The 19,294-nt window shown below is 44.7% G+C and overlaps 1 protein-coding gene and 1 long non-coding RNA gene across 2 annotated transcripts; one reads left to right on the plus strand and one right to left on the minus strand.

Moving 5' to 3' along the window:
• On the plus strand, window positions 1-1,070 carry LOC310964541. The gene is made up of 4 exons (XR_014593751.1): window positions 1-215; window positions 526-561; window positions 681-788; window positions 896-1,070. It is a non-coding gene; the product is annotated as an uncharacterized lncRNA (long non-coding RNA).
• Window positions 1,071-5,238: 4,168 nt separating this feature from the next.
• LOC310964553 (OX-2 membrane glycoprotein) lies at window positions 5,239-18,613 on the minus strand. The gene is made up of 8 exons (XM_083937730.1): window positions 18,556-18,613; window positions 16,870-16,955; window positions 16,600-16,729; window positions 15,964-16,287; window positions 15,132-15,461; window positions 13,279-13,563; window positions 12,033-12,134; window positions 5,239-7,071 (listed from the first exon to the last, which is right to left on the minus strand). Exons 3-8 carry the CDS (start codon window positions 16,667-16,669, stop codon window positions 7,067-7,069), a joined length of 1,116 nt encoding a protein of 371 aa, XP_083793856.1. The 5' UTR covers window positions 16,670-16,729; window positions 16,870-16,955; window positions 18,556-18,613; the 3' UTR covers window positions 5,239-7,066.
• Between the last annotated feature and the right edge of the window lie 681 nt (window positions 18,614-19,294).

Here is a 19,294-nt window from a genome sequence, read left to right on the forward strand (position 1 = left end):
ACTTGCTGACCTGGTTCTTTTTTTGGTTTGGTGGCTGTAGCTGCAGCATGAAAACCTCTAAAACATTTCCTTTTCTGTACCCTCCAGTCTGATTTTGAAAACGTTAGATACATTTACATCCCTGGCTGGTATTAGACTGTCCCCGCCATTTTAAATAGTTTGCCATTTTCCGTTTGCAGGTGAAGTTGAAACTGAAGTAAACGTCCCTGCCCGTGGTGAGTGTGACTTTTTGCATGATTATACTTTCACCAATCTTTGTTTCTCTTTCATTCAGTTACGTAATCGCAAGTAGGAATAAGATTAATTATGTTTTGCATGTTATCTTTTGGGTTGTGGGTAAAACAAGACGTTTAAAGACGTCATCATGAGCTTTGGGAAACACTGATGAACATTTATGGACCCACCGACTCTTTGATTAACTTAGAAAGTCACAGCCTGACTAACTTTTCACTGCTCTTATATCACATCACCAGCTGGTATTAGACTCTCCCCGTCCTTTTAAATTTAATATATTGTCTTTTGAAGGTGAAGTTGAAACTAAAGTAAATGTCTCTGCCCATGGTGAGTGATCCTTTCTGCACGATTATACTCATAATGGACTGTACACATACTTAATTGGCTCTCATAGTCCTTAATACAGTCTGTACTGAAGTCAGATCTTGTCTTGTGTTATCTTGCAGAAATCCCACACGACACTTTCTGGCCATGTGTGTACCGGGCTGTCGGATTCACGGTGTTTGTCATCGTAATACTTACCATATGTGTTGCATCAAGATGTCGACGTAAAGGTGAGGATTTTTGATTTTTCACAAACAGGGATCTTTCAGCAGTAAGACAGTGACAAACACGTAATGTGGTCTTCACTTTAATGATTCTGATGATTCTTCTGATGCAGGAAAACGCAGGGACACACCAGATCTGAGCCGCCATACCTGCCGTGACGCCACGCCTACCATCCATATCTGTGAAAACGACCGGCCTACGAATGGGCCTTGAACTCAAACTGCTAAATTTGATTATTAACTTCAGAGTGCTTGGTTTTTAGTAATTATGTTTTGTGTTTTTATATAACATGCAACATGGAATTAATGTGTTTTAATGGCCTCACAATAAACCAATCATTTTTTAATATGATACATCCCTTTGACAATGATGCGTTTACTGTCGTGCATATTGCTGTTCTTGCTGTGTTCTCGCTGTGCATTTTGTATTTGGTGTTCCTGTAAATCCATCTGTAATAAGTGAGAAGTGAAATCTTTCACATGAGAAACCACTATTGTTTAGATCTGCCATGCGTGTGTGAAGAATGTAACACATTCACAGGTGAATAGTTTTGTTTCCTGTGCAGATTAACAACTTGTGTTCACACGTCTGGTGCAGATACCGTTTCATACATGTGATGGTGTCTGGTGTGCATCTGGGAGCAGATAGACTGTTGAACAGGAAGCGAAATTAAACCACACGTTACATATTTCTGTGTAAAAAACAGAGACTGAAAGTTGTTTTACAGTTCAGAATATACATCATAAACATTCCCCATTATTAGACTGACAAAAACAAAGATAGAAAGTTCTCCACAGTCAGTGCCGAATTCCCCAACAATGGGCTTATGTAGACCCTAACACTACCCCCTAATCCTGACCCTAACCTTTAACCCTGACCTTAACCTCCAACCCTAACCTCTAAACTCTAACCCGACCCTAACCTTTAACCCTGACCCTGACCTCTAACCCTAACCTCTAACCCTAACCTATAACCTCTAACCCTAACCTATAACCTATAACCTCTAACCCTAACCCTAATCTCTAACCCAAACCTTAACCGTAACCTCTAACCCTGACCCTAACCTCTAACCCTGACCCCTAACCCCTAACCCTAACCTCTAACCTCTAATCCTAACCCTAATCTCTAACCCCAACCTCTAACCCTGACCCTAACCTCTAACCCTGACTCTAACCTCTAACCCTGACTCTAACGTCTAACCCTGACCCTAACCTCTAACTCTGACTCTAACGTCTAACCCTGACCCTAACCTCTAACCCTGACCCTAACCTCTAACCCTGACTCTAACGTCTAACCCTGACCCTAACCTCTAACCCTGACTCTAACGTCTAACCCTGACCCTAACCTCTAACCCTGACCCTAACCTCTAACCCTGACTCTAACCTCTAACCCTGACCCTAACCTCTAACCCTGACCCTAACCCTGACCCTAACCTCTAACCCTGACCCTAACCTCTAACCCTGACCCTAACCCTGACCCTAACCTCTAACCCTGACCCTAACCTCTAACCCTGACCCTAACCTCTAACCCTGACTCTAACGTCTAACCCTGACCCTAACCGTAACCTCTTACCCTAACAAAATGCTGAATTAAATCAGCGGAGGCAGAGGCTTATGCGTCCGGGGAACATAGGACCTTTTTTGTGAAAAAGCCCTATCACTATGTCCGGATCCTAGGTTCCCCACTCGGGGAACATAGTGATGACCCAAACCAATTTCAGTTTGTTTAATGCTATTGTTGTTGCAGGGAGAGCTGCATCACCTGAACATTTTCCATTCTGTGATTTCAACACTGAAAGGTGCTAATCTTCCATATTTCAGTATGAGTCACCTTTAACGAACAGGTGCTGGAGCACAAGATCAACTCTCTCCCACCCTGAATCCAGGAAATGACACCTTTCACTTCAGACTGAAACCCGCTACAGCGTCAATAAAAACTGAACCAAAAATCACCTTTCGAAGTGTGACTCTAAAGGTCACCAATCATTCTGTTTCTACGACCAAGATATGATAATAAACACACAAAAAACAATATTTATCATATATTAAAGGAGAGTGGAAGGAAATTTCAAATGAGTGTACAAGAACAAGGTGGCACAAGCGTGAGAGTCTCTCAGAACCTGAGGCATTTTACTTTAACTTGTGATTTTGCAGCAGCAAAGATGTCACCACGCCGACTGTCTGATAATGTTTTGTGGACCTCTATGATCAACAGAAGCAGTGTCAGAAAAGAGAGTTTGCAGCTGGTAAAATGGCCAAAACAAACCCAGTTCAGAAGTGATTTGTAGATAAGTGGAGAGTGAAGTATAGTGGTAGTAGTGAGTCGGCCTTACAGTGAAGGGCTGCGTGCAGCACGAGGAGCCGCGTGGCCTGTGGGATGTGCTACCTCTGCGGTTTTGAAAGTGCTAAAAGCTGACGTAAAGTGCTGCACTGCTTGCACAATGTAGCACACACACACACACACACACACACACACACACACAAACACACACACACACACACACACACACACACACACACACACTTGCACAAACATAGACCCCACTGAACATGCCGTCTCGCCCACCACCCATGTGACACATGCAGGTAGAGACTCTTTGCCCCTTTAAGCCCCAAAGCACAAAACCCTTTGTGTGTGGAGCGGTTTCCAGATGTTTTAACAGCTGTGCTACTTTCTTCATTGTGTGATTCAAGCACAGTGGAGAAGTTGTGCAGAAATTATGCATAAAATTTGATTTAAGGCTGAATGGGACAAGGAAAAACTCGAGAACTCTCACTTTAGAGCAAACTCAACATGGTCGCCATCTAGTGGTGGAAGAGTAAAATTGTATTCTGAGTTTATAAAGGGAACTTGTAAAAAATATCTAATCTTGGTGACACAAAGCCACAGATTATTATTATTATAATTATTATTTCCTAGCATACACCTTAAAAGCCACGAGGGGCCAAAACAGAGTGATGTTATTGTTTCAGATTAGCAGTTTCCTCCAGATAAGCCTGTGTGTGTTTGTCATTATTAGTCTAATTATTTGCTTTAATCACATCACTGATAACACTTGAATGAAGTGTCACAAAGTGCCTCCCAGTAACAAAGGAACTCCTTACCTTTTCCTGTCTTTGTGGAAACTGTGAAAGGAAAAACAGTCCGGTGACATGAGAGGTGTTTTGGGAAAACGTTACAATGGTTCAGTTGAGACTGAGAGAGTTCCTTTTTTTCCAAAACAGGATAAATTCAGTTTGAAGAAAAGTCGAGTGATGACTGAAATCGCTATTTACCTTCAGTGTGACTGGGACCAAAATAAAAGCTGTGAAGTCGACTCATTACTTCAAACTATTTCCACCCTTTATTATTATTATTATTATTGACCTTTTGAATCTATTAGGCCTATTCTACATTAACATAGATTAAAGTCCTCATTAAGACACGATGTAAAGTGTGTAAAAATACTCTGTTAGGATTAATATTTTCATTGAGATCCCCTACAAAGGGTGGGGCGGCAGTAGAGTCCCTGTGTGGACCATGAATGGAGTGTGGACTGGAGAGGTGCCAGTTCATCTCCTGGGCACTGCCGAGGTGCTGTTGAGCAAGGCACCGAACCCCCAACTGCTCGGGGCGCCGATCGATTGGCAGCCCCCTCACTCTGACATCTCTCCATTAATTGCATGTACATAGGTCCTATTTGTGCATGTGTGTGTGTATTTCTGGCCTGTGTGTGTAACCTGAATATTAACAGACTGAAAAAATTGAATTCTTCTTCTTCTTCTTCTTCAAAAGTTAAAAAAAATGTAAAAAAAAAACGTAGCAAGGGGCTGAAACATGAATGACAAACACGTTTCTAAAGTCATTTAAAAAGGAACAATAACAGCAAGTGCATCCTGTGGTTGTTGTTTTTTAATCAGATGAGTGTTTTAAATCCATCCAAGAGTCGACTCACTCACTCATTGTGTTCATTTAAGGCTTTTTCGAGCTTTAAGTATTTGCATTGGTTCGCCATAGGTCATTTAAGACGCGGTGTGCCACTCACAAGGTCTGGGAGTGAAAGAGTAAAGTCACTGGAGTGGGCTGTGGAGGAAATGAGTTTCCTATTGTGCAACGTTTCGGTGAGGTTACTGTACCACCCACAGTCTCCAACAATGTCCAAAGAACCCAAGCAGGTTTGAAGGAACTTAGGTGCATCTGATCTTCTAAATACCTCCACGTTAACACGGACGATACAAATACGCAATGACGTAGTAAATAAAGCCTCCTTTTTATATTTCTAATCCACTTTTACCTTCAGGTTTATCCGTAAAGAAAGCTTTTGATCTACTCTAAAAAGGTGAACACTGTTCAAAAACACTGAAATCATGAATGTTAAAATGAAAGAGAAATGATTAAACAGCAGGTCGACGGTTTAGCTCAGTTTTTATAACATCAATGTAGGCATTCATAATCCTCTTTATATACAGATAATTGACTTCACTGTAAAACCACCCGTTTATGTGTTAATAGAAAATATAAACATGTTCTACAGTTAACTGTACTGTACACAGGCCTGGATTAATATCCCCCCCAAAAAAGTGAAATTCTAACACTGGTGCTCCCTACAGTCAGGAAATACTGTACAACACACACACACAGTCACACACACACACGCACGCACGCACACACAGGCACACACACACGCACACAGTCTCACACACACACGCACACAGTCTCACACACAGGCACACATGCACACAGCCTCACACACAGGCACACACACATGCACACATGCACACAGTCTCACACACAGGCACACACACAGTCTCACACACATGCACACACACACACACACATGCACACAGTCTCACACACAGGCACACACACATGCACACAGTCTCACACACAGGCACACACACATGCACACAGTCTCACACACACACACACAGTCTCACACACATGCACACACACACACACGCACGCACACACACGCACACACACACAGGCGCACACACACACACAGTCTCACACACATGCACACAGTCTCACACACAGGCACACATGCACACAGTCTCACACAAACACACGCACACAGTCTCACACACAAGCACACATGCACACAGTCTCACACACACACACACACAGTCTCACACACACACGCACACAGTCTCACACACACACGCACACAGTCTCACACACAGGCACACACAGTCTCACACACGCACACACACACAGCGCTTCACTCAGGAACCGTTTGGGCGGTGTTAACCACCGAGGGCACGGCGGCTACAGGTCGACCACTCTTCTCCGTCCCGCACAGCTCAGCAGCTATAAATAACAAACCTTTCACTCTTGCCCACTCAAACCCGTCCTTTCAGTCTGAGTCACACCACCGCCGGTTCACTCAAAGTCACATTCCAGCCTCCATCCCCTCTTGAATCTTTCGGGTTTCCTGTAACTTGTAAAAATCATCTTTCTTCTAGTGTACCAAAAAAAAAAAGGGGGTTCCTCTCGTTGACGACCACAAATAGAGGGTTTCCAGGTGACGTAGCGCCCTGTGGTGGTCAACAGCAATCAGGCAGCAACGAGCGTGAACTTTAACGTTTCAGCCCGGCCCTGGAAAACGATTCTCTCCTCATCCACGGGGTCCTACTGTACATGCAGAAATCTGCCGGTTAGAACGGTTTTGGTTGTTTATTTTAGTACGTTCGTCCGTGCATCAGTTAAAGGTGAGCAAAGCACAATCACCTGATGAGTTTTTGAGCATTAAAGTGTAAAAAAACATTATCTCTGAACACTCGTCAGCTTTAATTCTGCTTATGCAGCCATGCAAATCCATGTGACGGACAGAATTAAGATTGAACACCATGTTTGGACGACTCGCTCGCTAAATATCTAACTTATCACACTGTTCAACATCTGAGAATTGACCTTACAAACACACAAACACACACACACACACACACAAACACACCACTGGACCTCCACGATGCCATAAGATACGCCGAAACCCCTCCACTCATATCACAAGGATTTGATCAATCATCAATGCATACGTCTGCTGTAAGTGTTATATCTAGCTTTAAATAATGCGTGTTTTAGTTCTGTTTACTTTGTAGTCAATGACAAGAGAAGTGCGTGTCTGCGGGATCGTCCCAGCTCATGTGAAGCAGAACCCGCAGTGTTGGCTCAGCTCTGTGGCGGCTCTGTTCCCCCCTCTCTCTCTGCACGCTGAGCTGGAGGCCAACGGTGCCGAGCAGCCAGGGCAGACTCAGAGCTCCGCTGGACCTTCATCAAAGCAGCAGTGACGTCCGCCTCCAAATCAGTCTGGACAGAAGAGGGAGAGACACAGTTAGTTGGTCCGCTTTGTCCCCGAGAAACTTTCCACCACGTTTCACTGCCCAGTTTTTCATTAATCAACACAAATCCTTCCTCTGCATGTCCCGCCGGGCTGTGACAGGGAGTTCGACAGGAAGACATCATGTTTTTTATCCTAGTAAAAGCAAAGTGACGTCGGACTAAAGCTGCCATTACCGTAAATGAATAAAATAATAAAGAAAGACAAATGTGCAGGTTCATTTGCATTTAAATAAATATTTAAATAAATGTGCACAGAAATAGAAAAATATAGATGTGACACCAACATATGGGCGAAGAAATACAGAAATACATAAATAAAACAAAGGGAAATAGATAAAAACAGAAATAAATGTAACATGAATATAAATGAATGCAATTTGTCAAATAAATAAATACATTTTATTCATTTATTTTTCTATTTCTGTGCACATTTATTTAAAAATTGATCTGCACATTTATTTGCTAATTGAGGCTTTTATTTCTACATTTCTTTTTTTACTATTGTATTTATTTATTATATGTTATAATGGCAGCTTTACTCCTCCATCTAACAGCTCCAACAAGTTCTAATTTTGTGTGGTGGCAGCACTGTCGCCTCACAGCAAGAGGGTTCCTGGTTTGAATCCTGGCTGGGGCCCTTCTGTGTGAAGTTTGCATGTTGTCCCTGTGTCTGCGTGGGTTTTCTCCGGGTTCTCCGGTTTCCTCCCACAGTCCAAAGACGTGCAGGTGTTCGGTTCATTGATGACTCTAAATCACCCGTAGGTGTGAATGGTTGTCTGTCTCTGTTTGTCTCTATGTGTCCTGTGATAGACTGGCGTCCTGTCCAGGGTGTACCCCGCCTCACACCCGATGTCAGCTGGGATCGGCTCCAGCCCCCCGTGACCCCTTAGCGGTTGAAGATGAATGAATCAATGGCATAATGCCAGTCGGCTATTATTATATGATATGAGTATATGAGGTGGAAGTTGGTGCAGCGACGAGGCAGGAATTCAAACCGTTGTTTCTCCAGTGAAGAACGAGAGTTTCTCATGAAGAATGTCCCACCGTCACATGCAGAGGTTGGATTTACTTGCTCTAAATCCCACGCAGGAATGCAAAAACAAACACAGCGAGCACAGGCGCGTCTGTGTGCCCACTCGCGTCCATAAACACCACAAAAGTAATGAAACATTGCAAGAATTCCTCTGCCGTGATTAAGTGCCCGCCGCGCCTCAAATGTACATGTGGCGGCAATGTGAGTAATTCAGAGGCGGCTCACTCGGCCTGTAGCGTTGACTCAGCACGTGTAAAAGCCAATTAGAGCATTGGTGACGAGTTCAGAGCGTGAAAGAGCACCTGGAAAATCAATCAACACGGCACAGGCCACAAAACATGTTTCTGAAAAGTGTTGCGAGCGAACAGCAGGTGTCACTTTCATCATGTTGATAATTTAGTCTCCTGTTTTCTAATCTGTTCTGCCCGTATGACCGGATGTGGTCACTCCCCTGTACTTCCTGCGGCGCCCCAGATTAGAAGGTGCCACTGAAAACACCGGCTTTCATGAACAAATGCCTCTTATCTGAAGTTAACGCCCTGTCCCGGTAGTTGTGCCACCACCGTACCTTACAGTCTGTACATCTCCATCCGGCTACACCAAAAAAAACACCACATGGCAACACAGACACAAATAGACGGGCTGCGTTTTACTGGAAGAACCTCAGACCTCGGCTCTTCTTCCCAGCCGTGATTGAAAGCCGAGTTGCACGCCCACTGATTCAGAGGGAACCACCAAAGCCTATTTGTGGCTGGCCCGCGGTTTGACTTCAGCCGCAGACATCACAACTTTACAGGCCGTCCGCAGCGTGTTTCTCTGCAGCTCGACACACTTTAAATGTACTGCATCTCTCCAGCAGTGGCTTCAAATGTCTACTCTTCTGCAGCATGTGCACCAGTCCGTGTGATCCGTGCCACCACTCCGGGGTTATTTCACATGAAACATATACATTTGTGTTCTTTCCCCCTCTGCTCGTCTTACAGGTTTGAAGCTGCCAGAAAAAAACGATAGTGCTTTGAGTTTTTGAATGTATATAAATGAAAAGTAATATTTTACTCTGATTGTTGGTGATTGTTGCCGATATTAAATGCCATAAAAAATATAATGATTTCGTTTCCAGGGGCTTTAAAAACGCCTGTCTCTTTAAGAAACCCCTCCTGAAAAAGACCCAGCCTGCTCTGATTGGTCAGCGTTTCGGCGTCTTCTACATCTGCGCCATCACTGCAGCCGGGGAATGACTGTGACCGCACTTTCTACCTATGAAGAGTAGAGTTGTGACGTCACAACCGGACAGAAGCATAGGGCAGGCTGTGTGCTGGCTGTGTGTAATGTGTGTTTTTAGACTTTCACAGTATTTAAATTGCACCTTGAGCTGCTTTACAATTAAAAAAAAAGACACGTGAATCGCACTTTTTAAACTATGGGACCTTTAAACTGCAATCTGACTCACATCACACACACAGTTAAAGCCTGTGGTTCTGGCACATCTCAGCCAAGCTCAGACTGGGAAATACAGTACGTGTGTGTCTGTACAGTCGAGTGTTGTTATCAACTGGGCAGGCTCTCAACTCTGTGTTCGTCGTCGTCACTGCTCCCTCCTGCAGGCCTCTAATGTCTGTCTTCCCCCACACAGTCCAAAGGATTAGACAGAGAGAGAGGGTCTTTTCTTAAGACGCTTAGCGCAGCCACTTGTTATTCTGCTCAGGATCCGCGGAGTTGAAGATGAGGGAAGACTTTCAAGTAACGTAGAAAGTCTCAGGCTAATTTGAGCTCCTTTTTTTTTCTCTCCCTGAAATAAATCTATTTTTTTGGCCCAGCAGCTGCGTTCTCTTCAAGACATCCCACAGATACTTGAGCAAGGTCCCACACAACACCATCAATCACATGCAAACACAGTATTTAAGAGTGTCAAGACACAAACACTCTCAAATCAACAGCACGATTGAGGCGTTTGTTGTGTGCGAGCCAGGCTTGACTGGATGGGGTGACCAATAAAGTAGGAATCAAAACGACGTGTCATTGGGTTTCCGTCTTTAAGATATGAGGGAAATGGGCGTCCGTGCACTCTGCTTTCTTATCGCACGAGAAAACAAAGACGAGGAGGAGCTGAAGGGGAAAAGGAAACGAATAAATCTCTGCTATTTAGGAAATGCATCGCTCCTAAAGAATGTGGCTTTTCAGACGCATTTTAAAAAGGTCCACGCAGGTATAAAAATATAACTTATGTAACGTCGGCTCGTGTGACACAAAGCTAAAATTGTGAAAAATCCAGAGAATCCGTGGGAGCGTCCTGACCTCGACGCGTCAGCTCCCACTTTTGTTTTTCGTCCCTCGTGACTTTTGTTTGGCCGGCAGAAGCACCGGCGTCAGCCAAAGCTTCTGTCATCGGGGCGATAACTTGTTGGTTTTCCCCTCCTCCTCTCCGGTGGGCAGCAAATTTATGATAAAGAGGAACTGGGCAGCGCTCCACACGCACACCATACGCCGTTTCCACGACACCCAGAGAGGATTGTGGGAAAGGTGTTAACAGGAGTCAAGGAAGTGTTGATGATAGAACATGAGTGAGCATGCCACCTCTGTGTGGAAAGTCACTGTGAGACCTGCGAGTTGACCTTTAGAGTGTGTTTTCAGAGTAACACGAGGTATTTCATGGTTTCTTTTTCTGCCTGCATGCACCTACACCATATTCACTCCCTCTGAGATGTCTTTACCATTCCCCAGTACCAAAATCTGTTGTTTTTGTCCAGAAGTAACAGTTAAAATAGAGATTACTGTCACTACGATCGACCCCTTTCATGTGATCCGGCGTTAATGTAAAAGCATGAACTACAGCAGCTTTAACACGTCGAATCGTCTTTGCTCAAGTTATTTTCCAGGATGTTTATGTAACCAGGAGAAATGTGAACGCTTCATCATAATCACGACTATGACAAGAGGCACTCACAAGTTGGCCAGCACAACAGGTCACATGACCGACGATGCACCGCTTCTCAGATGAGGGGTTTGAAAGCACTGTGGTCGCTTAAGCTCCTTATTTTTATCCAAGTTTTTATCCAGTGAGGCACTGTTGCACTTTGTTTGTTTGTTTGTTGTTGAATTGATGGTAAAAAAAAAAATTCGCTGCTTGCTGCACCGTAAGTTGCCCTCCGGAGACAGTAAAGATCTCCTGACTTGACTTGACTTCTCTCATGATAGAGAGCCTGTGCGAAAGAAAAGCCCAAAGAAAATACTTTTTTTTTTTTTTTACTATAAAAAGAGGCCAAAAGTCCAGGCTCTTAATGAGACGGACGGTAAAACGGAGCGTTTCAGACACAGAGTGAACACAGGTACGTTCAGACAGACAGGATGACAACAATAATGTGTTTTTTGAACTTCTAAAACAGGTTCTAGTAGAAACCCAAAATACAAGAATGAGCCTAATATGGGACCTTTAAATACACCTTGAGTTCACTATTACGTTCACATTTGAGGAGGTAGATTCCCAAAAAGGTAACTCAACATGTTCCAGTAGAAACCCGAGTATGAAGCTGATGTGAGCACGATATGGGAGCTCCTGTTTTTGCAGCTCCACCTCAGACTTCTGCTGAACTCCGCTCTTATTCACTTTCTTCACCCACCTTTTCCTGAACTGTTGGCAGCCTTTAAAGAAATCCTCCACCTTCATATACTCTCATTACATGAGTTAGAGTATTATTGATGACGTGCTCTAATTTACTCTTTTGCAACCGCCCCGTGCACTTCCCAGAATCCCTTTGGAAAGCCACTAGAGAGCAGGCGTGACCTCGATGCACACGGCTGCAGCAAAGTACTGCTCAGGTGGCTGAATTTAAACTTTAAACTTTAAACTGTCGTCCTTTCAGACGAGTGAATGTGGCGCTGCAGAGCTGGGACTCACCGTCAGTGCAGATGAAGCATTTGCAGAGGCACACGCAAAGACACAGGAGGAGGACCGCTGCCACACCGCACACTGACAGGAGGATGACCATGGCTGGACTCACTGCAGCACACACACACACACACACACACACACACAGGCACTTATATAAAAAACACTGTTTATGTTTCATGCCATCTGGACTAAACATGTTAGGTGATGTGGTAGCAGAGTAACGGCTCTCTCAGGAGAAAAATAATCCTTCTCGTATGCTGCGACATTACAGGATTCAGGACCCCATCAAAGCAGCCGTAATTACCCCGAGACTGAAATAGCGGAGAACACACACATGTGGAAAACACAAAGCCTCTTCCTGCTTCACCTCAGAAACCGAGAGTGGGAAATATAACTGGTTTCCACACATTTTGAGACAGGCATGGTGCATTGTTCTACTTCTGGCTTGTTCACGTTTCACAAACAAATCACCGTGAAGTCCAGCTTTTTTTGTGGTTGAACTTCATTTCGCTTGCTTTAGTCAGGAGCTGATACCTCTGGATTTGAACCATTTTAAGATCCCCTTTTTGTGTGTTGAGACAGAGCCTTTTTCCTCACATTACTTCCCAGCGTAGCTCCATCCAACTTCAACTTTTAAACACCCAGAAAAAGTGAACACACATAATGTAGCTGTGAGTTAAAGGTTGAAAAATAAAGAAATAATACACCCACGGGGCGTTTTGAGGGGTACAGAACAAAAGTATTGCTTTTCCATAAAAAAATATATTAAGTATGAATTAATATTTAAAACATTTTTTGACGGGTTTGACAATGACTTCCTTTCACGTTCTGTTTAAAATGTAACAGCCAATAGCGTTGGGCGTTGCTGGTTGCCAGGGTTGTCTGTTGCTAGGCTACAGAAACAAGGAATCATTTAAAGTTGAGAGCTAGCAAATCGATCACACAGCACTCAAAGAAAGACTTCCAGTTGAGGACTGGCTGACATTAAATACTGTTGTAAAATGAATTGATTAGTCACTTACGTCTCTACCCTGTATGATTCATCACTGACATGGAGCAGGCTTGACACACTCGGCATCGAACCTGGCAACCCGAGTGCTTTTAATTCTTTTTTGTTGTTGCGACTACGATCTTGAGACACTAGATCCCGGTTTTCTGCTCAATCTCCATATTCAACCTTTAATCTAAGTAAAGTGGATGGCTTAATGTATTAAAAACCCTTTAGAGCAGCGTTTACGTAGGATCTCCTCACCGTTTGTGTTGAGGAACATCGTCATGGGTTTCTCCAGACCTGGGTGGTGCACGATGCACTTGACGGACACCTCGTTGAGCAGCGCTGATTGGAAGAACAGCGTGCTGGTCACCACCGTCGTGCCGTCGCCCTGGTCGTAGGTGGATAACATGGGCGGCCCCAGTGTCCGGTTGTCCCCGTTGACGTTCCACATGATCTCTGCTGCAGGTCGGGACTGGGCCGTGCAGTTCGCCTCAGTGACTCCTGAGGACGAGGGGGCGTGGCTCACCTCTGGCTTGGGTAAAACTGGTGACAGACAGAATTTGTGTTAACATTCAGATATTAACTTTTTCTTGTAATAAACGAAGCGTATGTTGTTTCTTCGAGATGCTGGCAGACGCTCTGTATTGTGTCTGCCAATCACAGACAGCAGAAAGCAGAGATTTGTTCCTCTGCCTTTATAATGGAGATGGAGAGACAGAGCACATCGCCTGTCAATCTCTTTCCCCCCCGAGGACACAATGACACAAGTTGTCCTCCGACGGGGCGCCAAAAAAACAGAGGCAAAGCAGCTTTTACCAACTCTGTGTGGTTGCGTTTGTGTGTCTGGAGCTCCTGTCAGCGGAGACAAAGCTTGTTAAGCAGAGCAAGGCGAAGGACACACACACACACTGAGGCCTTGTGTCTGGGGAAACAGTGAGCCACTAATCCCCTGGGCTTTCTCCCAAATTACTCACCCCTTTCACCTCAGTGACACCCCTCCCTCTGTCAACATTATCACTCCAAAAACACACACACACACACAGAAAGACCCACACACTCCTGCTTAAAAAAAGGCTCTTTTATAATGTCTACACCTCTCTGGCACAGCAGCACTGAGGGGGAGAAGATAGAGGACGAGGTTAAGCGTTGGCGAGGGGACACCAAGCGCCGTCACTAAAACAGTAGTTTAATGACCTACTGGAGAAACTCTCACCTCAGGGTTTGTTTATACACACAGCTTCCTTCCCTTTCCTGAGCTTTGTCTGGGATACACACACATGCACGAGCACACACTTCCTCTTACAGTGTATCTCCATGTGTCCTGATCATTTAGATAATGATCCCTGAAGTGCACAGTGTTTGTCTTCAGCCTGATCTGTACACATTTGCTTTAAAAGGCAATTATGACTAAAAAACATGTATCTTTTAACACCCTGGTGGCATTTTTTCCCCCAAAAACATCTCAATGTTCAGAACAATGTCTGGAAATACCAAACATTTCGTCAAAAATAGCTACAGCAAACATGGAAATTCATATGCGATGGCATCACCCATTAAGGACCAGTTTAATATGCCCAAGTGTAATTAAAGGATCTCAATAAATGATATACTGTAGTTTAAATGGTCCCATATTTTAAAAACGAGTCTTTTTTTATTATAAGGTGCTGTAAAAATACTGTAAAAGTATCAAAACCCTCAGTCCACAGAGAAATGCACAGACCGTATTCAGAAACTGTGCCTTTAAACCTTTAAAGTCAGGACTTCTGTACAGTTGTGATGTCACAAGTATACTATGTATACATGTAGAAAGTGTTGTTACAGTGCAGCTAATGTCATTCCCCGACTGCAGTGACGGTACAGACGCGGAAACGCTGACCAATCAGAGCAGACTGGGCTTTTTCAGGATGGCATCTTAAAGAGACAGGCACTAAAACGCAACATTTCAGTCAGAGGGTGACTACAGGTTTATTCAGACCGACAGGATGAGAAAAATGAAGTGTCTGTTGAACTTTAAAGCATGCAAACACGCTTTAAATAATATGTTATATTGTACACTATTGCGTTCACATTTGAGGCAGATTTACAAAAAGGAAAGAGAGAGTTGTACTCACCATAAACAGAGAGGCAGGCGGTGCCACTTCTGGTGCCGTCTGGGTACGTGTGGAACTCGCAGGTGTAGCAGGCCTCGTCCTCCGTCCTCACCGCCTTGATGGTCAGTTGGGTGTCGCTCAGGGTAGGGCTCAAGCTCACCCGACCCTTGTACTGCTCCTCTGTGTTCCGGTGGCCGCGCTTGGTGTAGAAGGCCACTGTGGTGGTGTCGCCCTGCTCGGCCGTCTTCCTCCACAGCACCTGGTGCACCTTCTCGGGGAGGCTGTACCAGCAGGACAGGGTGGTCGGCTTCCCGCTCACGACCGTCTTGTTGCCCTCCAGGCGCACTTTACCTGGGACAAAGGGAATGCTTCTGTTAGAGGAGGATACAAAATGTGACTGGCTGTGTTGATTTATTTCTGCTGGCATCAAAATGAGCAATAAACTTTACAGGACTGCTGCTTCTGTGCAACAGGCGGAGTCTGGGTGTAATAAAAGTGTGTGTGTGCGTTTAATAGGAACAACAGGAAGTGCTGAGGCTAGCTGGTGGGTGGGCTTTCTCCCCTGCTGCTCTGCCTGTTCAGACTCGAGCCTACTACTTCCTGTCTCACAAGGAGTCTAATAAGAGAAACAAACACTCTCCGTGACCCTAATTTGTCTCTGTGGAAAAAAAGAACAAAGGTTCAAATGTTAGGTGCGAGCGGCTGCACTGGAAAATGCTTATTTGAGATAACGTCTTTAGAATAACAGACGCAAGGAGCCAAAATCCATAAACATGATTTATCATCTTGGAACATGTGTCTCTCTCTCTGAGGATGGAAGTAGATTTGGGGTGAGATTTGAAGCCGGACTGACCTGTGACGCTGATGCACGTGGTGCCTTCTAGCGGGCCCCTCGGGTACACATCGAAGATGCAGCGGTAGCAGCCCTCGTCATCAGGCCGCACCCTCTTGATGGTGATGTAGCTGGCGTCGTTGTGGGACGCCGTGAGCTGCACGTTGGGCTCTTGATGGCTGACGCGGATCGGCGCGCTCTGCTCATACGCCAGGACGACCTTCTTGTGCCTGTTGAGCCAGCGCACTTGCCGGACGGTGTCGCCTGTTTCCGTGGTGACGTTGCAGCCAAGCAGCAGGGAATGACCGACCTCTGCGCTCAGACTGGCGGGAGCCATGACCTGACCTGAGAACGTATTACATTTTAAATTTCAAGTAGAACAAATGAAACAAAAGTGTCAATACAACATTGAAAAAGACTCCATCACGAGTTAAAGTCATTTGGTCAAAACTGTAAAGTAAAAGTAGAGATTATCATCAAAATATACTTAAAGTAAAAGTACTTGTTCAGCTGAAAAACTGCCCCTGTGACTGATATATTATACTAGATTGTTAAACCAATGCATTCATGTATAGCAGTTTACTGTTTTAACTACTTAACGTACAGTTTAGATCAGTGGTTCCCAACCAAGAAGCACTAATCGGATGGAGACGGTACCTTTCGTCCTGGAAATGGCCGTCCCTGCTATCCACAGCAGCAGACACAGGGGCAGGGCAGGTCCACTCATGGCACACTGAGGCTGGGTTACCAACTCACACGCTGACCCAGTATCACATCCAGGCAGCAGCTGCAAACACAGACACTGTCAGAGCACTGAAACAGCCTCAACCACGACCTAAATCTACAACAAGTGAGTGGCTGAATACAGAATAAAGAACATTAGCAAAAAAGCAAAGTGTGAATGAAGAGGCTGTTTTGCAGACGTACCCCCCCGTCAGCTGTCCAGTGTTGTGACTTGTTGAGCTGCTGATGGTCAGCACAGTTGTGGCTGCATCTTACTGACAGTCTGTCTGCTGTTGTGGGAAACATGAAGCCAGAGGATGACATTAGCAATGACAGCATCGTCTCAGCAGCATCATAACACATCACACTCTCTGTGCATTAAAGGTCCCATGTACTTTTTTTAAACATAAAGCAGGTTGTTGGAAGTATAGAGCTGAAAATTAGCGTAATATGGGATCTTTAGGTTTGGGATTATTAGTTGCCATGGTAATACAAAGTGTGAGCATCCACAACAACAACAGCTGCTGATTCGATAAACAGCACCTGAGGTCTAACTGAGGTTTTCCCACGTTAGTCCACAGCATGCACACCCCGTCCAGTAAACATCAGCCACAATCACCCGGCAGCAGAACAGAACAAGCTGCCACACTTTGATGTCTAGACAGCGGCGACCTCGAGATTTCAAAACACAACAACGCATGAAATCCAACCTCAAAGAAACGACAGTGGCCGAATGATGCAAGACGAGGAGATGAGGAGGCGTGAGTCATTATGATTTGTAGGTAAAGGTGTGGAGGGTGCACACACACGCTGTAAACATCCCATTATCTCTCTACTCCGTCTACTGTTCTACATCCTGGACACAAAAGGTGGAAACAGCAGGGGTCAGGCATGAACTGGCCTTTGATCCGACTCAACCAAACCACCTAAAAAAGCCACAACACAGAGCAGGTCCAGACCTGGGAGCTTTACGGGCGTTATGGGCTCTTTAACAGCGCCAACCATCTGGCTTCAACCGTGCAGCATGCTCCTGCATTGGGCAACGGTTTAATCACCTCTTCTCTACAAAAACGCCACTGATGTCTCACTCAATCAATCAACCGGAGGCTTTTAATGTGAAATATAGGCAGAGGGAGGTAGAGTCACATTGAGGAGAGACTAAAAAAAGAGGGTCTGAACCAAGGCGGGCGACCTGGATCCTTTTGATTGGTTCTACATCCAGATGTGCACTGGATATGTTAACTACAGGGAGTTTAGTCCCAGAGGACGCATGTTATGTGTGTGTGTGTGAGAGAGAGAGAGAGAGAGAGAGAGAGAGAGAGAGAGAGAGAGAGAGAGAGAGAGAGAGAGAGAGAGAGAAAGAGAAAGAGAGAGAGAGAGAGAAGAAGCTTTTGGTTGTTTTTTTTCCACATAATTAAGCAAAATGTGTGGGTATAAATTCACCTCTTGCAGGTTTAACACATAGAAATCATGATACAGATAAATAATTAAATTTCAATTCAATTCTATTTTATTTACAGTGCCAAATCATAACAAAAGTTATCTCAGGACACTTTACAGAGTATGTATGAAACACTATATGACTTATTTATGATCAAATGAAACATACACCACTTCATAAATCATTATACAAAGGTTACAGCGAGTACAATAAACCGGGCAAATATACAAGTTCATTCATTTAAGTGGATTTAAACTCATACTTTAGTGTAGGTCACAGATACAGCTACATGAGTTCATTATAGGGGAGGACAAGTACTCTATGACAAGTCTGACATGCATTTGAACGTGCTGACATTCCTGGGTTAAGAAAGAAAACCTACAAACATTTCAAGCTCCAAACCAACTTTTCCAATTTAAGTTTTTCACAATAAAAGACCACAAACTCACCCGCTGACAGATCAAAGTCCACAGGAGACGCTCGCAGTGAAGACAGAGGTGCTCCCTGTGCTGCAGATGGAGTGAGACTGGAGCAGGAGGATCCATGCTTCACAGATTTAACCACCACACGGTTTCCTGCTGCAGCCTTTCATTCCCTCAACTCTTCCTCGGGTGTATTTGAGGAAAGGAGGACCCCCAGTGGCCACTTTCTGCACCTGCTGCTAAAAAGCTGCAGCACAGATTCTGCAGTGAAGAAGAAGGCCCCAAATACACACACATGCACAAACAGGACCTGTATACATGCAATTAATGGAGAGATGTTAGAGCGAGGGGGCTGCCAGTGGCTCAGTGCCCCGAGCAGTTGGGGGTTCGGTGGCTTGCTCAACAGCACCTCGGCAGTGCCCAGGAGATGAACTGGCACCTCTCCAGCCCAATACTATCCAGCTTGTGCTCCGGGGCTGCAGCTGGATGCTACTCCTCCAGCCACCAGTCCACACCCCATTCATGGTCCAAACAGGGACTCGAACCAGTGACCCTCCGGTTCCCAGCCGAGGCACCTACTGCCGCCCAAAACAGTGCTGGGAGTTACCTTATTCAGTCCCATTTACACAGCCCTAATACATCAACATCAAATATAATGTGAGGATTTAAAGCTTTCCAGATATTTAAAATACCAAACATTAAGATTTTCAGTGACTCTTTTGAATGAAACCCTTATTTTGTTAAATGTTCCTTTGTCAAAGAAAGA

This window comes from Echiichthys vipera, assembly GCF_963691815.1.
Source record: "Echiichthys vipera genome assembly, chromosome: 23".
NCBI lineage: Eukaryota > Metazoa > Chordata > Actinopteri > Perciformes > Trachinidae > Echiichthys > Echiichthys vipera.